The sequence below is a fragment of the Bufo bufo genome, chromosome 4 (genome assembly GCF_905171765.1).
Source record: "Bufo bufo chromosome 4, aBufBuf1.1, whole genome shotgun sequence".
Classification (NCBI taxonomy): domain Eukaryota; kingdom Metazoa; phylum Chordata; class Amphibia; order Anura; family Bufonidae; genus Bufo; species Bufo bufo.
The window spans coordinates 523,138,807-523,157,098 of record NC_053392.1 but is presented as its reverse complement, the minus strand read 5'-3'; the positions used below and the strand labels follow the sequence as shown (position 1 = coordinate 523,157,098).

At 41.4% G+C, this 18,292-nt stretch overlaps 1 protein-coding gene across 4 annotated transcripts in view; it reads left to right on the top strand.

The window, feature by feature from the left end:
• Nucleotides 1-678: 678 nt before the first annotated feature.
• The window catches only part of BCL11A (BAF chromatin remodeling complex subunit BCL11A), a 123,839-nt gene continuing 106,225 nt past the window's right edge, over nt 679-18,292 (top strand). For 3 of the 4 annotated variants that reach the window (XR_005778493.1, XM_040429719.1, XM_040429718.1), the window contains exons 1-2: nt 679-1,408; nt 6,124-6,453. Coding sequence is in view for 3 of the 4 variants with exons in the window: in XM_040429719.1 (XP_040285653.1) it covers nt 1,354-1,408; nt 6,124-6,453 (385 nt within the window). In the remaining variant the exon portion in view is untranslated. The remainder of the gene's footprint in view (nt 1,409-6,123; nt 6,454-18,292) is intronic. The other variant, XM_040429720.1, reaches the window with a different exon arrangement.

Sequence of the window (18,292 nt, the reverse complement as noted above, 5' to 3'; positions counted from 1 at the left end):
CGCCTGTTGGTGGTTTTTCGTCGGTCAAGGAAGCACAATGTGTGAACCCTTGTTCCTCTTTTCTTTTTTTTTTTTTTTAACCACTTCTGTTTGCTTGACCAATGAATGCCTTTCCCGGTCACCTTAAACCAGATGAACTCTGCCCTCTCTCCCTGTGGCCTTCCAGCTATAGAATGGCATGTCCTCTCTGCTTCATTGTCTGCCCTTACCTATCTCTCCCTCCTTGTGACGCCTCCTCCCCTGACTTAACCCCTTGCGTGCTGAATTTCACAAAACAGAGACTGACCACTGTGCACTTGACCTATTTAAATTACCGCCTGACGCCATCGATCTGATTTCTACCTATTCGCATATTAACCATATGTTTATGTGTCTATGTGTGTATATATATATATGTGTCATGATGGCAACGCTCTGTGTAGGTGATGCTTCCCATGCCTCACACCTCTCCTATCAGAGTAGTTTTCTTTTTTTTTTTCCGGATACAACTTCTTAACCCCTCCCTCCTCTTTAACTTATATTTAACCGTCCCTTTCACATCTGTAAAAGTTTAGTGTATGTGCTCCTCTAGATAGCGCCCTGTCTGTCCTCCGCCTGCGCCCACGACCCCGGCACCCTTCCATAAGCCAGCCTCATCTGTTTGTTCTGCGTTGGGATCTCCCAGGGCTGGACCTACAGACTGCGCTTATGTGACAGAGGCTGTGATCTCTTTTCTCTCTGCTATCTCCACAGCAGGATCAGATTCCAGCTCAACACTGTGTGCTCCTATGTATTCTTTTTTCTCCTCTCTCCCTTTCAATAAGCAGCAGCAGCTTGTGTCTAGCCCCCTTCTCTCCTCCTCCCCCTCCCCCTTGTACTGTGAGTGCCCTCTTTCCCACCCCCTCTCCTTCTGATCACTGTCCATTGGCTTGCCCGGGTCTGGTTTTCCTGTCCAGCCCCTTATGAATGTCCATTGGTGTTGCCTTCCCTCCTCCTCTCCTCTCCCCCTGGCCCTGCCCATGTTTTGTATGTCTCTGTCCATCCAGCTCCTGACGTTCAAGTTTGCAGGGACGTCACGTCCGCACTTGAACTTGCAGCTCAGGGGGGCTTTTGCCATTTTTTTCATTTCTCTCCTTCTCTATCTCTCTCTTCTTTTTTTTCACCCCCCTCCAAAACGGAAAAAAAAAAAAAAAAAAAAAAAAAAGGCATGACGGCTGTCCCACAATTCATCTCCCCTGCACCATCTTTGTATTATTTCTAATTTATTTTGGATGTCAAAGGCATTTGATGAAGATATTTTCTCTGGAGTCTCCTTCTTTCTAACCCTGCTCTCCCGATGTGAACCGAGCTCTCACAAGCCACCCACCGACCAACATGTCTCGCCGCAAGCAAGGCAAGCCCCAGCACTTAAGCAAACGGGAATACTCACGTAAGTACCTTGCCTAATCCTTGCTTTACCTGCACCCAGGCGGAGGAGGAGGGGGGAAGTCATTGCATCTGGCTGTGGAGCCCTTTCACTTTCTTCTAGTTTTCTCTGGTCGTAGAAATGAAATACTTCTTTTTTCCCCCTTCCCCTTCTGTTATGGAATAGAGAAGCATCTGACGCCTTCAGACTGGACACTTGACAGAGATCATGTAAAGAGCAGCCGCCGGGGTGGACAGTCCTTTAGAGAGAAGGAGCAGCCCCCGGGGTGGACAGTCCTTTAGAGAGAAGGAGCAGCCCCCGGGGTGCACAGTCCTTTAGAGAGAAGGAGCAGCCCCCGGGGTGGACAGTCCTTTAGAGAGAAGGAGCAGCCCCCGGGGTGGACAGTCCTTTAGAGAGAAGGAGCAGCCCCCGGGGTGCACAGTCCTTTAGAGAGAAGGAGCAGCCCCCGGGGTGGACAGTCCTTTAGAGAGAAGGAGCAGCCCCCGGGGTGGACAGTCCTTTAGAGAGAAGGAGCAGCCCCCGGGGTGGACAGTCCTTTAGAGAGAAGGAGCAGCCCCCGGGGTGGACAGTCCTTTAGAGAGAAGGAGCAGCCTTGTAGGGTTCACTTTAGAAATGGAAAGGTGCGACCTTAAAGGTTGTCCGAGAGACGGGTGCTTTGTGGACAGGGAGCTGCGTGCTCCCAAGGCTGCTCCACGAAGAGCTGTGCAGGGTAGGGGGGACAGCTCTTCTTCAGATGCCTCTGCTCCTTTCAAAGAATCCTCTTCCCAAACTCTTCTTAAGAAAACTTTGCCTCGATAGCAGCTGGCAGACAAAATCCCCTTCCTTTTTTTCCCTCTCTCTCTCTCTTTTACTATTTTTTGGAAGATTTTCAAAAAAGTGGAAGTGGATTTTGATTGGGAAAAATCTCGTGTCTGAATGTTTACAAGCACCGCGTGTGCAGAATCTCCTGCCAACAACTGAGACAGGAAAAGCAAAATAATCTCCAGAAAAAAAAAAAAAAAAAAGTAAGCAGAAAAAAAAAAAAAAAAAAAATGATCTGAAGAGGCAGATCCTGTGTGGAAAAATCTCATTGACAGACAGACGTGTTGTAACCTATACGAGATGAAAAAATTAAAAAAAAAAATGAAATACCGGTTGGGGGGCATTTGGCATGGAATTAGAATTTTTTATATATTTTTTTTTCTGAGTACATTTTCAGGGATCCTGGGAACAATGAGTGAATGGTGGGCGCCTTGTTATAAACTTGTACCATTACCTTGTGTCAGCCCATCTACATGTATGTATTCTTAATGGCGTCCACCGTTTATTAGACGATGCTGGAATGCCTTGTGGCAGGCAGTGGCGGTCTGCATATGTTTTATGGGGTAACCGGACATGGATAACTTATTCCCCCCAACTTTCATCAAGTCCTTTTCCAATTTCCGGGATATTGATTAGCACAATAGAGGCACCGGTTTATATCAGGATTGAGTCCCGCTGCATTTCCTTTATATATTTAGGTGTAGGACCTTCTCGCTTACAGACGCTGAGATTAGAAAAGTTACAATGTAACCGATAATAATGGGTTACCCTATAGACTGTTCTGTTCCCTTTGGGACTTCCCTTACAATGTATCTTGTCTGAAAATCATAAACTTCTATATGTGACCGATGGTTGGGTTATAGTTGATCATTGTCTATTATTTTGCCTCTTGTCTGCATTTATGTTTATTTCTGCCATTCCTAACCCCCCCTCCCCTTCCCCCCCCTTCCCCGTTTGCCAAGGAAGCTGTGGGGGACTTGATCGACAACATGAGGTTTCACTTAAGACCCTTTGTGTGATACCGGACCTGACCGCTAGGGAGCAGAGAGAGATCAGGAAACGCGGACAAACTTGAACCTGACCGGTTCAACATATATTCCTACATTTTCATAATTTGTTTTTTTTTCTTCCTGGTGGGGGTGAACGGGAAGCACATTTTATTCTCCTTCTCATTTCTTTGTCCATATCTACAATTTATGGGGCTTTATTTAAATGAGGCGATGCAGGCAGTGGATTATACTACCTTGAAAGACGGTGTCCTCGGCTGGCGGACATCACTAGTCATGCTGCTGAAGCACATACATACATATATTAATCTGTCATGGCTGTCTTTTATTTTCTAAGGAAGATATCGCATACAATCGTGTACAAATAAAAAGTCAAACACGGCGCCCGTCTTAGCTTACCCATAGCTATTCCATAGGCATTTAAAAAAAAAATTGGGAAAATTATTTTTTCTATAATAAATTATATTTTTTGCATATTTACCATGGCTCGTTTACGCTTTCGTAATTCTTTTGTATTAATAGGCAAGTTGAAGTTTGCTTGTAGCATGTGGAGTCCAGCCTGGTCGTTTTTTTTTTTTTTAAAGTTTACATTGTTCTGTTCTTTATTAACTACAATGCAGAGAGGGAAGAAGTCTTGTGTAAGAGGGGGAGGGGAGGGAAACAGGTTTTTCCTAAAACAGAGAGGTTCCTTGTTGACTGTCTGACATGTTTGCCTTTCATCCACGTGTTTGGACAGAGAGAGGAAGAGGGAGGGATAGAGTCCTCTGTTCAAGCTCCCATTGTGCCTTTATTATTTGCAAAGTTCACATCAAAAACGCTGGTCGTGCGGCCCGAGATCTTTATTATTTTTAGTAAATCCTGGACTAGACCAGACTCGGGGTAACATGATGATTGTGTTAATCTACTGAACACTTTATGTTCACAACCAGCAGCGAGAACACACAAGCATTTCCTTCCAAATCGAAAAAGAAATTGCACTTCTAAAGAGTCGGGATCTTCTCATTTTTTATTTTTTTCCACATTTTTAAAAATTTGCTTTTGAAATCATAGCCCATAGGTAATACCAAAGTAAAAAAAAAGCAATATCCAATGTATATGCGCTGTAGCGTGTTGTATACAACATAAGTGTGCATAGTCATGACTGAGGGGTTAGCCACATTTTAATAATAATCCAGAATAATGGAATTGTTCCCCTGTGCTATCTCCATACATCAGGAGCCAACCGTAGGCCCGCTGAATGCACTTATTTATCAGGATGTATTCCTTGCTAATTAGAAATAATTTACGTGGAGAGCATCGGAAATGTTAAGGTTATGGATTTTATATCTGTACATCTGATCATCTTGTTATTTTCAAGAACTTTGCCTCCTATAAAATTAATTAGGTGAAATGTGGAGGGGTAATCAGCTACCTCTGAATAAGCACTTCATTTCCTGGTTTTGATTGTAAATCAGGCTGGTGACTGCACTCAGTAGACTTTGCCTATTTTGCTCAAATATCTTTTAACTATGTCTGTGCCTGGTCTATGCGACTGCACCACCGATGGTTTATGGATGTGGAGCTATTATCTTTATGCTTTATGGTGGGTTCGAAGGGTCAAAAAGATCTTAGTGGCAGGAACAGGTTTTTCCACTTGTGCACAGACTCCAATATGTAGAAAATCAGTTTCCTGGATAGTACAGTATTCATCCCTCGCTACTTGTATGTGGTAAGATGCCACTGGAAGAGTTATGGCAGGACTATACCCATCTTGAACCCATAAAATTAGGGTTCACGTATTATAGTGCAGTCTTAGAGGCTTCGACTTCTTCAAGTAGAACTTTGTCCTACTTGAAGCTCAGGTGCAGGAAGGTGTCCCTCATATTATTTTATACTGCCCAACTGGGAGCTACTCCAGATCTCCCCCTTCAATATCCACTCTACGTGGGGCTGAAATAAATTTAACCTGAGTTCAGTAGATTTCTGCACTTTACCAACATCTATTCCAATAGCCTACGACCAAATTAAAATCTATTTTTTGATTCTCTGTGGCTTTAAGTTCATTAAAATGTGAAATTGGCAGTCTGCTTAAGAAGGTCAGACTGATTAACTATTTGATAGTTGCACTGGGCACCATGATATTTTCAAAATGGGTTTTCTTTGTGCTCTAATTGACATTGTAGTGTCACCATTGCCTTTGTGTGACGAATCATAGAACGTGGCTCTCTGTTTTTTTTTTACTTTCCAGCTTGATAGAACGTCCATAGACTTGCTGCAGAATTTTTCTTGTTAAAATGCTTTCTAGGAAAACTGCATATATGTTTCATTAAAAGCTTCATTTTACCATTCTAAAAAAAAAAAAAAAAGACTTGTATCTCCATGTAGACAATCTGTCAAGTTTGACAGCCGGTTGAATAGGTATTTCAGTTTGACGAAATAGACTTCTATCAGTGGTTATGAAACGTGGCGTGCACTTGACCACACTGACTTCTACATGGTGGTGCAACATGAATGGAGATTGTATGAACGTTCTCGTATATCACAAAAGAGCTAAACGATTTGTTTGTAGAATTGACTCCTCCAAAGTATTTAGAAGCAGGTCTATATTTCTGTAGTATCTTTTTCTCCTACCTCACAGCACAGTGGGGTTAAATCATTTTTCAGGCATCATCTACATATTCATTCCAAATGTCTTTGCAGTCTATAATGACATAGTCACCTTACAACAGCAACCATGTTAGTAAGGTCTAATGAAAGCCTCCCAATGTACTCTCTCACAATGGTTCTTCCACTGTAGCTTCTTCTTGACAGTATAGGGTTCTCAAACACATTGGTACAGTATGTGCGGGGTATAAACCTTGCCTATCTATTGCTTGTTTCTCCTTTCCCTTCTCAAGAGAGCTGATGTTTTCTTTGTTTTCTACACTGCAGCCGAACCTGTCGAAGCCATTCTAACAGACGATGAACCAGACAACAGCACATTGGGAACTGGAGAAGGGGACCATGACCTCCTTACCTGTGGCCAGTGTCAGATGAACTTCCCATTGGGGGACATTCTTATTTTTATTGAGCACAAGCGAAAACAATGCAATGGCAGCCTTTGCTTAGAGAAGGCTGTGGATAAGCCGCCCTCACCTACGCCAAGTGAGCTGAAGAAAGCGTCCAATCCTGTGGAGGTTGGCATCCAGGTCACGCCGGAGGATGATGACTGTTTGTCAACGTCATCTAGAGGGATTTGTCCTAAACAGGAAAATGCCGCAGGTAAATCTAATGAGAGGAGGTTACTGAACGCTTCACTCTCAACTCCAGTCACATCACTTTACCTGCAAGGGTAGAATTGACCGCTCACCATTTCTTTGTTTCAAAATTTCCAAAATCCCCCCCAAAAATGCATATCTGTGTTTTGTTTCTTAGAAGACTGGACAGTGAGGTGTCTGCTACATCTTGTCCAGGTCTGGTACAATGGCTTTACTAGAAAACAGGGGGGAAAAAATGGCATTTCTACGAATTGACCTAATAGTGTCCAAATTGAAAGAAAAAAAAAAAAGACATGCCATTTTGTCCCTCAAACCAGTACTTGTCTTTACAGGCAAATATTTCAATTTAGGTCTTACATTTTTTTTATTTTTTATTTTTAGTTTACAAAAATGTATTCTTTAAAGCTTCTGAAAAACAGGTTTGCTACTAGAAGTAGAGAAAGGGTTAAAGCATGTTGCAGCTAGCCTTGGATCCATACTGGCTGTCAGCATGCAGACTGTAATTAAACACAGCCCCATGGCACTGTGACACCTCTGACCTTGACTTTAAGATGCCATTTTCGACTGGCCAGGCCAGAGTAGAGAGGGCAGTTGCTGAAGCGCACAGACATGCTTATTCGAAAAGTTTAAGGGCATGTTGGAAATTTCAAAAGGTTGGTTTGACAGGAAAGGCCGCTTTCTGCAGTCTGCCTCTTCAGCCAAATGATAAATGCCTCTCTGTGCTTTCCCATACCTCTGATGTGGTTTTGACAGATGTATCTCTATTTTCTTTGTGGTCTACACAACCACACTTAAGAAGAACCCTGCACTGATTTTATCTATCTATCTATCTATCTATCTATCTATCTATCTATCTATCTATCTATCTATCTATCTATCATATATCTCATATCTATCAGGAAATATACATTTGTAGCAGAACTGGTAGTTTTGATGCCTTTGATCATGATAGCACAGTTTTTCGCCTGAGGGTTTTCCCAAGAACTTCAGGTCAACCCTACTGAGATAACTTAATCAATTACTAGGGGTACACAAAAAATACATGACTAATTGAGCTCTGCTACATCTGTACAGTCCAGGGCAAATTTGCATTTTAGAGAAGGATAAGAGCACACTCACAATTCTCGTTGCAGAAATGGGATTATAAACGTAAAGAGTTGTAGCTCGGTGATTGCCTTTCCAAGTCCAGACAAACCTCATTCCTAAGAATAGGTCACAAGTGTATTACTCTTTATGAGATTCCCTCTCTTTTGTATCTGTTGTTTTAACCTTTTAGACGCAGACAATGAAATGTGAATTGACTTGGAGCCCAGCACTGTGTGAGAACGAGGACTGGGTGGTGTATTTAGTGTAAGGTCAGCTTGTGTGAAAATCAAACAGTTACATCTTAATGTAGCTCTCCCGTTGCAAGATGGATATGGAATACAGTAGGTTCTGGCACCTAGTTACAGGTCTTCTTCTGCAGGGGAGATCTGCACTTGCTGCGTAGGTGGCAGAGTAATGGTTAAGTGAGACGTTACATTGGGTCCTTCATGTTTTATGATGACAAGTATTATTTTAATTGTCTGATTATAAAATTCATAGGCCTTTTCCGAACACATAGGAGGTGTCATGGTCCATTATGTCCATTTGTACTCTCACAACCGTCAGTCACGTTGCAGAAATTGTATTTTAAAAGTTTTCATTTATTATTCTGCGAGTGTAGACTTGAGTGTAATATATGAATCTTCATTTAGAGATCTACGGTAATCTTTTTATTTGTCCTTTATATCATATGTGTATTGTGTACAGTAAATGAGGACAGATATACAGTAGGTATGCCGTTTTATATAGGACTTTAGGGACACTGACTGGGTAAACTTAGTAGGTTTACAGAATGCACAAAGAATATGGTTCTGAAAAGTTATAAAGGAGCCTCTTTTGGCATGTGCATGGTTAATTTTCTTTCCACTGCTCTGAGGGCCTAGTGACCATTTCCAATTGCTGTCTTTCATATGAGGGAATAACAGCAGAATAGTATTCCATGATTAATGAAGCCAGGGTTGGTGGAAGAGATCTGTAGCCTTTAGAGATCCAAAGTCCTTCTAAATCACCAAATATGGAGTAACACTGGAGTGATGTAACATCATATTTACATATTGGAGAGCTCTGTTTAAAAGACAAAACACAGTATCTGTCAAGAAGGAATTAAAAGCAGACTGCTTGCCATTGTCCCAAATAGGTCACTCTATTGATAAACTCCATATGTTCATTCGGAGGCTACCGTAACTAAACAGTCTTCAGAGAACTTTTTGAAGGAACTGTGTGTTCACCTCAACCCAGACTGCCTCTTATAAATAGGGTTCCTCTATTTCTGTTACTTCTAGAATCTGAGCAGTTCCGACCTTAGAAATAAAGTTAATTTATTTGTTACTTCTAGAATTTGAGCATCTCCAGCCTAATAAATAAAGTTATTCTATGTGTTACTTCTAGAATCTGAGCACTTCTAGCCTTATAAATAAGGTTCATCTGTTTGTTACTTCTAAAATGTGAGCATCTCCAGCTTTATAAAGTTCCTCTGTGTGTTACTTCTAGACTCTAAGCATCTCCAGCCTTATAAATAAAGTTAATCTATTTGTTACTTCTAGAAGTTGAGCATCACACAACCTTATAAATAAGGTTCTTCTGTGTGTCATTTCAAGAACTTGAGTATCCCCAATCTTATAAGTCTTTATTTCTGTTAATTCTAGAACCTAAGCATCTCCAGGCTTATAAAAAAAGGTTATTCTATGTGTTTCTTCTAGAATCTGAGCATCTCCTCCTCTGACCTTATAAATACATTTCTTATGTTTGTTATTTCTAGAATCTGAGCATCTTCAACCTTATACATTTCTAGCTCTGTTAATTCTAGAACCTAAGCATCTCCAGGCTTTGATCCATTTATAATTTAATCTGGAGACCTGGGTTTAAGTATTCACAGTAGCTTCTGGGATTTTTATATCTTCAGACATCCCTTAAGAAGCATTTTTGGAACATGTTGTAATTCATTAGATGATGTCCTTATACTCTGAGTGGAAATATAAGTCAAATTGTGCAAGCAGATACAAAATTCAATCTCTGAACATATCCTTCTACCGGAGAACATTTCCAAAGCGGAACATGCAATATCAATATGGACTTTTTTTTTCTTCTAGTTTTTGTGTAGTATTCCTTACTAATAAGTCTGTGTATATATCTGTTATGACTTAAAATGATATCCAGATGAAAACATGGCAGTCAGTTCATGCCTTGCCTAAGATTGAGGTTGTTTCTCAAAAGTCCAGTGTGTTTTCCAAAGTTATGAGGCAAATCATTTTACGCCATGACTACTTTTGAGAATCTCATCAGCAATGGCACCTTTGATAAGAAACATGAGCAGGATGCTAGGAAATTTTTAAGAAATATATTGGTCATGCATAGTTAAACGCGAACCTTTTCAGACCATCAGCACAATTTTGATGGGACAGGTCTTCTCCAGTGCTTAAGAAAATGTATTGTAGCTTGTATGACTTGTGTCTACGATGTAGACTAGGTAGCAATTTCTCAAAATTCATTCAAATGGTATAGTATAAAGCTTTTTATTGGACATAATGTGGCACAGTTCCATGACATGAACAATATAAGGATGTTCCACATGTTTATGGACATCGCATTTTTGGTGTATGATGAAATGGCACAAAATAGTGCTCCCTCTGTTCTGGCTCCCCACCATAAATGTCCCATTTATGTCACCCAAAAAAAAGCTCTACATCTATGGTCTGAATTGATTTAATTAACATGTGGTCATTATGGAGGCCCCGCTGAGTTGTAAATATGACGTAGAATGCCTATGCACTTTGATGTAGGAAAAATGCAACTGTATACACAGGAACTGTACCATGAGGATTGCATTTATACACTATACACAAGACTTCTGCTGGTGAAATTCTAGTCTGGCTTGTATTATAGGCAAGGAGTATGTTCTGTATTGAGTCAATGATATCATTGTTGCTGGGCTGAAGCTATAGAGAATATTTATCTTCATGTGGCTAGAAAGTCATTAGCAAGTGTTAGCGTTCTGCTTGTATTGGAATATATTGGGTTATAATTGCTAAATACCCTAATTAGTTCCAATTAATGCTAGCAGAATACATATATTGAATCGGATAGCGTTGTGAGAATGTGTTTATTATTGGATAGGGAAAAGATGAAGTGTCCCTGTTAGACATATATACGGACCACGTAGGAGAATCGCTTGCAGTAGTAGTACCGCATGCATATTGTATTAGCTTTCCTGTTCATACAAGCCTTGAACTGTGAATTGTAAAGCTATAATGTTTTACTGTGGGAGGGACTGTCACTGGAGAGACAATGATCACACTTACGAGACGAAGACGGCATAATCAGGTAGACCGCTGCTAGAATGAAGATTTTTCCATTCACCGGCAGTAAACAAAATTGATGTGTGTTGTTCGATCGATAATCTTTATGCCCGGCAACTACGCTTGCATCATGCCTTTATTATGTAAAAACCGTAATAATGGAGATGACCTTTGGAGATGCCGAAGTAGCTGATTACAGAAGCAATGGTTCCTTTCATATTGAATTAGACACCGTTTTGCCAGCAATCTAGTTGGCATTTGTATGCCGTGGTACCAGCTTTGTGCAATAAAAGACGCTTAGCATCAAGCTGGACATTGCCTGGCATCTTGCCATCCCTTACTATGAGATCTAATCAGTAAGCATCTTTATTTGCTTTCTGCTGGTAGAGGTTCTGTTTGTGCCATGGGTATGCTGGCAGTTATGTGATTAGATAAAGGGGGCCTGATCCTCTTTTCTTCACACCCATACCCACACCTGACACACACTATACCGGGCATCTCATTGTATTTCTTTTCTGCCTAAGCCCTTTGTATCTGCACACTCCTTTGGTAGATTTCAGCTTGATTTCTCGTGAGATTGGCCTTGGCTCAAAATGGTGTTTCAATTTTGTGTATAAGCTGATGAATTTATAGATTTTCTCAGTAAGCTGTCATTTTTGCATTGCATTCTGCATCTGATTTACTTACTAGCTCTCTGTGTAACTGTTGCAGATTATTAAGAAGCCTTGGCTGTCATCAGGTGTAGACAGATGTAGCAGAACCGAATTCTCCCTTGGCACTCTACCAGATAAAGAAGCCCTTTTGATACATCTCAATGACCTGGGCCAAATACCAAGCCTAGCTACGTTGTACTGTTGGTACACCCTAAAACAACTGCAAGCCAGCATCGATGCCCGTGCTCGCGCTGGCACGGATGTGCCGCGTGTGTTTATGACTTTGCAGAATGACTTTTAGTCACCTAGATAGATGTGACTTTTTTGTCAATGGTCTCACTTCCCGTGTACATTTAGTCTGGCCAGACCCAATAAAAGTTGCGAGCACAATTTGGAAAGGTTTTTTTGCTGTTCATCGGGGGACGGAGAATTATTCAATGTTTCCATTAGGCTTACTTGTGGTTTCCCAAGTGACTCTGAGTTGGACTTGAACGGGAAAAGTTGCAGGTGTGTTAAGGTCAGGAAGCCTTCCTGCCGCGTGGACTCTTGATTTGTATATGAAATATTAGCAAAGTTACAGCACCTTTGAGAAGCCTTTAGGTGCAAGTTTAGATCAGCCGCATGTAAATTTCCTGGCAGACGCACTGGTGGAATCTTAATGCTCCATTCACCTTCCTCTGTAATAGAGCTGTACACAGCTACAAGCTGAAATTATAACGTGCAAGTCAGTCCAGGGAATTGTACAGTGCCTAGCCTACTGCGAGTGACAGCGCTGTTAAAATGTTCAATATGTCTGTTTCTTGACTTCATCTGTGCCAGTCCGTGCAGTTCCCTTCCCCTCTTTTCTGCTAATGGGCCTCTTTTAATGTCTTATTTGAAAATTAAGTTGCTGCCAGGGTTTATCATAGGTATAAAAGGATCAATTGAAAAGTACGATACAACGACAGTAGCACGCAACGATGCAAAAATATACTGGTACAATGTTGGCCTTGGTGCTCCTATTAACCCTTTTGGAATAATGGCTGCCCTCAACACTTCTGTAATTTTTCACTAAACTCATGCCCACCCCCATCCTCTCCCAAGACAGAATGGTTGGTGTTTTCATTAGGAGCCTTCATTTCCTTTGTTTAATGGTGGGAAGGAGTTTTTTTTTTTTTTTTTTAGCAGTATGCCCATTTTGCAGGCAGAACATCTTCGTTGGCAGATGGACCAAATTAACAGAGTGTACAAAGAAGAAAGAGGCATGCTTATAATAAAACACACTTGAACACATTCACCCTTCCCCAGTTTGCTTAGTTAAAAGAGCGTTGACAGTGTTTTTACAGTTTCTTATGCTCTTGTGAATCCACATTGGGCCATTATGGAAACCTGTTTGTGGTTAGGGTGCTCCAGGGTGTTAGATGGACAAATGCCTGTCAATCACCCAGCTGCATATGGTGTTTTTGAACCAGACCATGGGCAGCATTTTACACAATGCAGTGGAATATTTTAATCAGGACAAAGCCATATGCAGAGTTGCACTCGCTCAGTCTAGATGAAAAAATAAATAAAATATATATATATATATATATATATAAATACAGTAGAGGCCATGTGCATAAAAAGTTTGCATGGTATACATATAAAAAGCAAAGTAAATATAAAAGAGCATCAAATAAAGTAAAATTACGTATGAGCAAAACCTAGACTGCGTTTGCATTTTCATAACCCTCTAAGTAAAGGTTTTCCTGCAGTCCTATGTCAAACCACTGATCGTAATCAGACAGAGAGTTGTCCCAAATCGCACACTCTGCCCTACTACAGCGGACAAACTCTGTGCTGCTCTTTGTGTAGGGGGTATAGTATTGGACAACTGCACCCATAGAGTCTTTAACGAAAGTTTTGCAACCCCCGTGGTGCGAAATCGAAGATAATTTTATGGAGCTTCTGTGGCTGAGGTAGTAAAATGTAAAACAGCAGTTTGTGTTTTGCTTTGACTTTTGGCTCACCCTTAACAATTTTCAGAATCTAGTTTTAACAACTCCCCCAAAAAAAAAATTCCCTCGCACAGATGTGCAGACAAGAAGAGGTGTGCTGACAACATACACGTCTCATCCTCTAATGCTAAGTTACCATAACTGTAGCACACGCAAGAGGTGTCTGTATAAAAAGTAACCCCCCCCCTGCCCCGACCTATACCTACCTACGGAGACTGAGAAGGTAATAGTTGATATTCCGTAGTTCAAACATGCAGTGCTTTATTATTGATGTTCAATGGATATTATACTAATACATTACAGAACGTATGCTTTAGTCCGTCGTTTATTTAAGCACCTATTGTAGGCCACAAATGGCACTGTCTATATAATGTGCGTGTATTGCTTTTTTGACAATTGCATTTGTTACCTCTAGATAGAAACAACAGACCTCAGGCAACGCACTTAATAAAACTGACAGAAATAGAGTTATTTACCTTCCATGCTCGTTAGGTGCCGAAGGTAATTTTCCATTTTTAACACTGTACCATTCAGTGTGTGTGGGTTGCGGTGGAAAGCTGACGCATGGGTGTCACACACATAAAAAAAACAAAAGAAACATGTCAGTCATTAAAAAAAACTACATTTTATCAGAATTTCGACGGAATTATTTTATATTCATTTTTTTTAAAAGTTATTGAATCCATTCAAAAATAATTCTGCTATGGTAGCGACTTCTTGATTAAAAAAAGAAAAATCAGGATCTTCAAAGAACGTGTTGTCTTATGATGTTAGGGGCTGTGTGACGCGGAGCAGCGGGGAAAGAAGAAAAAGGCATTTCTTATTCTACATACAAGTGGATTGCTTAACAAGTCAGCGCAGGCACATACTTGTTTGTACAATAGAGATAAAAATTCCTGTATAAAAATAATTCACTTGCTGACAGCAGGCATTGTGCAGGGGCTGCCTCCTTTGTGCCCACCGCGGGTCTGAGATCGAGGATCACGACTCCTGCTTTTTATGCAGAACAGTCTATCACAATCGCTTGCTGAATTCTGCCGAAAAGTTAATTGCTTAATTTTTTGAAATATTTCAACCTCCTTTTGTGACATTTTTCTTTCTTCCTCTCCCCTGGTAAGACTGCCATAGTTTTCTGCAGACATTGCAAAAGGGGAAAAAACGTTTTTGGCAGGTTAAGAACTGTGGCCCCCCTTTTTTTTTATGCATTTGCATTGCAAGCTATTGTCTGTCTGTAGTCTTTTGTCTTGCCTCTGATAGAGCCCATGTAAACTATGGCTGGGCTCTGCTTCCTTGTATAATAACTTTGCCGCTGGGAGGGATTGTATGTAATGTAGACCTATGGCTGACAAAGATGTCTGGAGGAATTTTTTATTTATTTAGTTTTTTTTGTTTTGTTTGGTGCTTATTTTATTTCAGATAAAATTGGTCATTTGAAGCTCCTAATGGTGCAGAAGTCTCATCTTCCCTGTGCTAATATACTAAATTGGTTTAATTTAAGTTTAAATTGCTAAAAAATAGTGCTTGCACAAGGGAGAGATTTTCTCACTTTATTGAGGAAGTTACGACAAGAATGCGTTGTACTTGCCTCCGCTGCAATTTGTTGTACATTCACATTCTTTATTCTCCTATGTTTCCAAGATTTGGCTTCTTTCCCCCGACGGCGTCGAACTTTCCTTCTCTACATACTGGCATACTTCAGGTCATATTAATGCTTTGTTCTTATTGGTTACGGATTATGACAACCTAAAAAAAAGGTGCCAAGAATCTACAGATGTAGCAGTGCAGAATTTGTCATGTAACTCATCCCAGGGACAATGCATATCGATAAGTGACAAACTGAGCTCTTCCATAGCTGTAGCATGGTGAAAACTAGGCAGAGATACACACAATGCCATTTAGCCTGAATCACGTCGTTCTAACGATGAGTCTGGTACGTGACATCTGGGAATTCGGTATCATACAAATCAAAAGTGAAGGAGACGCTGTGATGTGTAAGTGTAAAATTCTAATGTGAGGCCACTAATGAGTACAACTACCTGCCACTGAGTGTGATTAGAGAATCCTGCAGCTCACACTGTGGAGCAAAGTCTCTGTAGTCGTTCATTCAAAACTAAGCATTGAGCCTTGGAAATAAGTGCCTGAAGGCTCTGATCCCATATATAGGCCTCACAATATAGGTGTAGGCCTGTCATTTATAGACTAAGTCCTAGACAGTCTGAAACACAATGAGGTCGTGATCTACGGACGTTCTTCACTCTATCTTACTTGCTGACAATGGAGCTGATATAGGTTAAAGTCTTTAACCAATGGATTCCAGCCAAACCCTAATCAAAGTCCGATTCTAAAATTCTTATGAAGCCATAGTCACTTTAATATACAAGAGCTGCCCATACACTGCAACGTATAGAATATTATTAAAGTCTCTTCATTGGTCATATATGGTTTTTCAGTGCTGCAGGTACTGTTAATTGTAGCTCATCTTATGAGTGACTTTTGGTCAAAAGTGGCGACATCGCCTATGATGACAATTCGGGTAATCAACAGCCTTCCTCTGATACTGATTATATGCTATTCTGTCTTGGGTCGCACCATGTTCATGTACTACATTGGACACGACTTGTTCATACGACAATGGATAATATAGGACAAAAGTGTGATGAACTGACTCTGTAGTCTCCAAAATCATATGTCTGCATCAAAACATCTATGACGGAGTAATTGGGACTATAGGGATCATTGCTCCATATTTCTGATCTCTGCTTCTCGTAAGAGTCAGACAGAATAAGAGATATAAAGTTGATACCCTGTGGCCCTCAAAACTAGACTTTCAAGCATACTTCTACTATATTAGAGGAGATATCATTGGTTATATAGACATTATGGGACCGGTGGATCAATGCATTCATGTATTTGGCTCCATATAATAAAAAAATATAAGATGAATTTGGATTAGGAGCCAATGCAGCTGTTAAGGTAGTGAATTTTGTCCCTGGCTGAAGAGAAACTGGTCCAATTACTTGTGTAATTACGTTGCAAGACCCTTTAGGGGCAGGCCAAGTCTTGCATTATTATACTTGTGGGTTATTTAGCTGGCTGTTTTAATTATACCACTTAACTTTTAGTAAATGTTTTAGTTGCCTCTTGATTTTAGTGAATTGACTTCTACTTTTATCTCTACAATCACCTGAGGCAAGGTTACCCATGCAATGCAATGAAGGGACCACTCACAAAAAATTCTCGAGACATAAATGTTAAACGTTCAAAGCTTCTTCTTTGTCATTGCTGTAAGACTGTATAAAATATAGAACCACCCCCCCCACGAAGATTAAAGATGGTATTAGCGAAACTAAGAGTCATTTTAGGAAAGCATAATCGAGCAACAGTCAGAGCCTGATTCTATTCGAAAGTGTGAACTTGATTGATGGTGCTACTTCCTCAAAAATAATGAAGATGAAGCAGAACTTTAACGGCCTTAACAACTGATTTTGTCTCACATGGCTTGGCTGGTACATGCAAATCAAGGTTTCGAAAAAGACAGCTTGAGACATGGGTTTGCATTTGACTGTCCAAAGCCACCACAGCCAATATTTAAAGATGTAACTATGAAGTCACCAGGGTTTCACTTCTCCTATATATGCCCTCTTCCTTCAATATAAAAATAAGATTGTCTGCACCACTGGAATGCATGCAACGTTAGATCCCAGTGTCTTGTGCTAGCCATGTCTAGCAGTTTTGTCAAATGGTCGAAAGACTTTGATTTCTCCTTTTGGCAGCTATAACTCAAACCTACATGTTATAGTCTATGTCAGTGTTTCCCAACCAGTGTGCCTCCAGCTGTTGCAAAACTACAACTCCCAGCATGCCCGGACATCCTTTGGCTGTGCGGGCATGCTGGGAGTTGTAGTTTTGCAACAGCTGGAGGCACACTGGTTGGGAAACACTGGTCTATGTACTCAGTTTGGAAAAGTTCTGACCAGGGCAAAATAAAAAAATGGGACCACAAATCTTGTAATAATGTACATTTCAAAAATAGAGGCTAAATAAGACTTAACTACACAGGGTGTCCCAGTGCTGGTCTTGGGAGGGGCACAGTCTGTCAGACTGTCACTGGCACCGCAACCCGTGAGGTGAGGTCCTGTACCTGTCCCGACTCCCATGCGGTGCTCCTCTGTTCCGGACTTCCAGTTCCCGGGCCCGGAACTTGGTGGGCGGGCCTAATTAGAACGGTGCCAGCTTGATTCTGGTTGGCAGTAAGATGCGCAGGGGGGTGGGGTGGAAGGGACAGGGCGGGCCACCAATGGCACCGCCGGCGCCGCGCCAGTGTATGTGAAGGGGCCCTTAAAAAACTTATTAAAGAGGATCTTTCATGGGTCCAAACATTGTAAGATAACTATCTGTATATGTAGCGCGGCGCCCAGGGCTCTCACTGCACTTACTATTATCCCTGGGTGCCGCTCCGTTCGCCCGCTGTGGCTCCATTACCTTCTCCTGCGCTGTATGGGAATTGCTACTATCGGAACACCAGGGAGGAGTCTGCCCTGTTTCTCCCTGGGCGTTCCTTCTCCCTGGCTGTAAACAGGGCAGATTCCTCCCTGGTGATCCGATAGTAGCAATTACCATACAGCGCGGGAGAAGGTAACTGGGCCACAGCGGGCGAACGGAGCGACGCCCACTCTCTTACTATATTGACCCGTTGCCCCCCCCCCCCGGATCCACCAGTGGGGTGTCCCCAAGCATTGTCAATATACTTGGGGTCACCCTGTGTATAACCCCCTTCATGTTCATAGCACTGACTCCATATATGGACTCACCCTTAGGAGGTGGGGTCCCTGGGC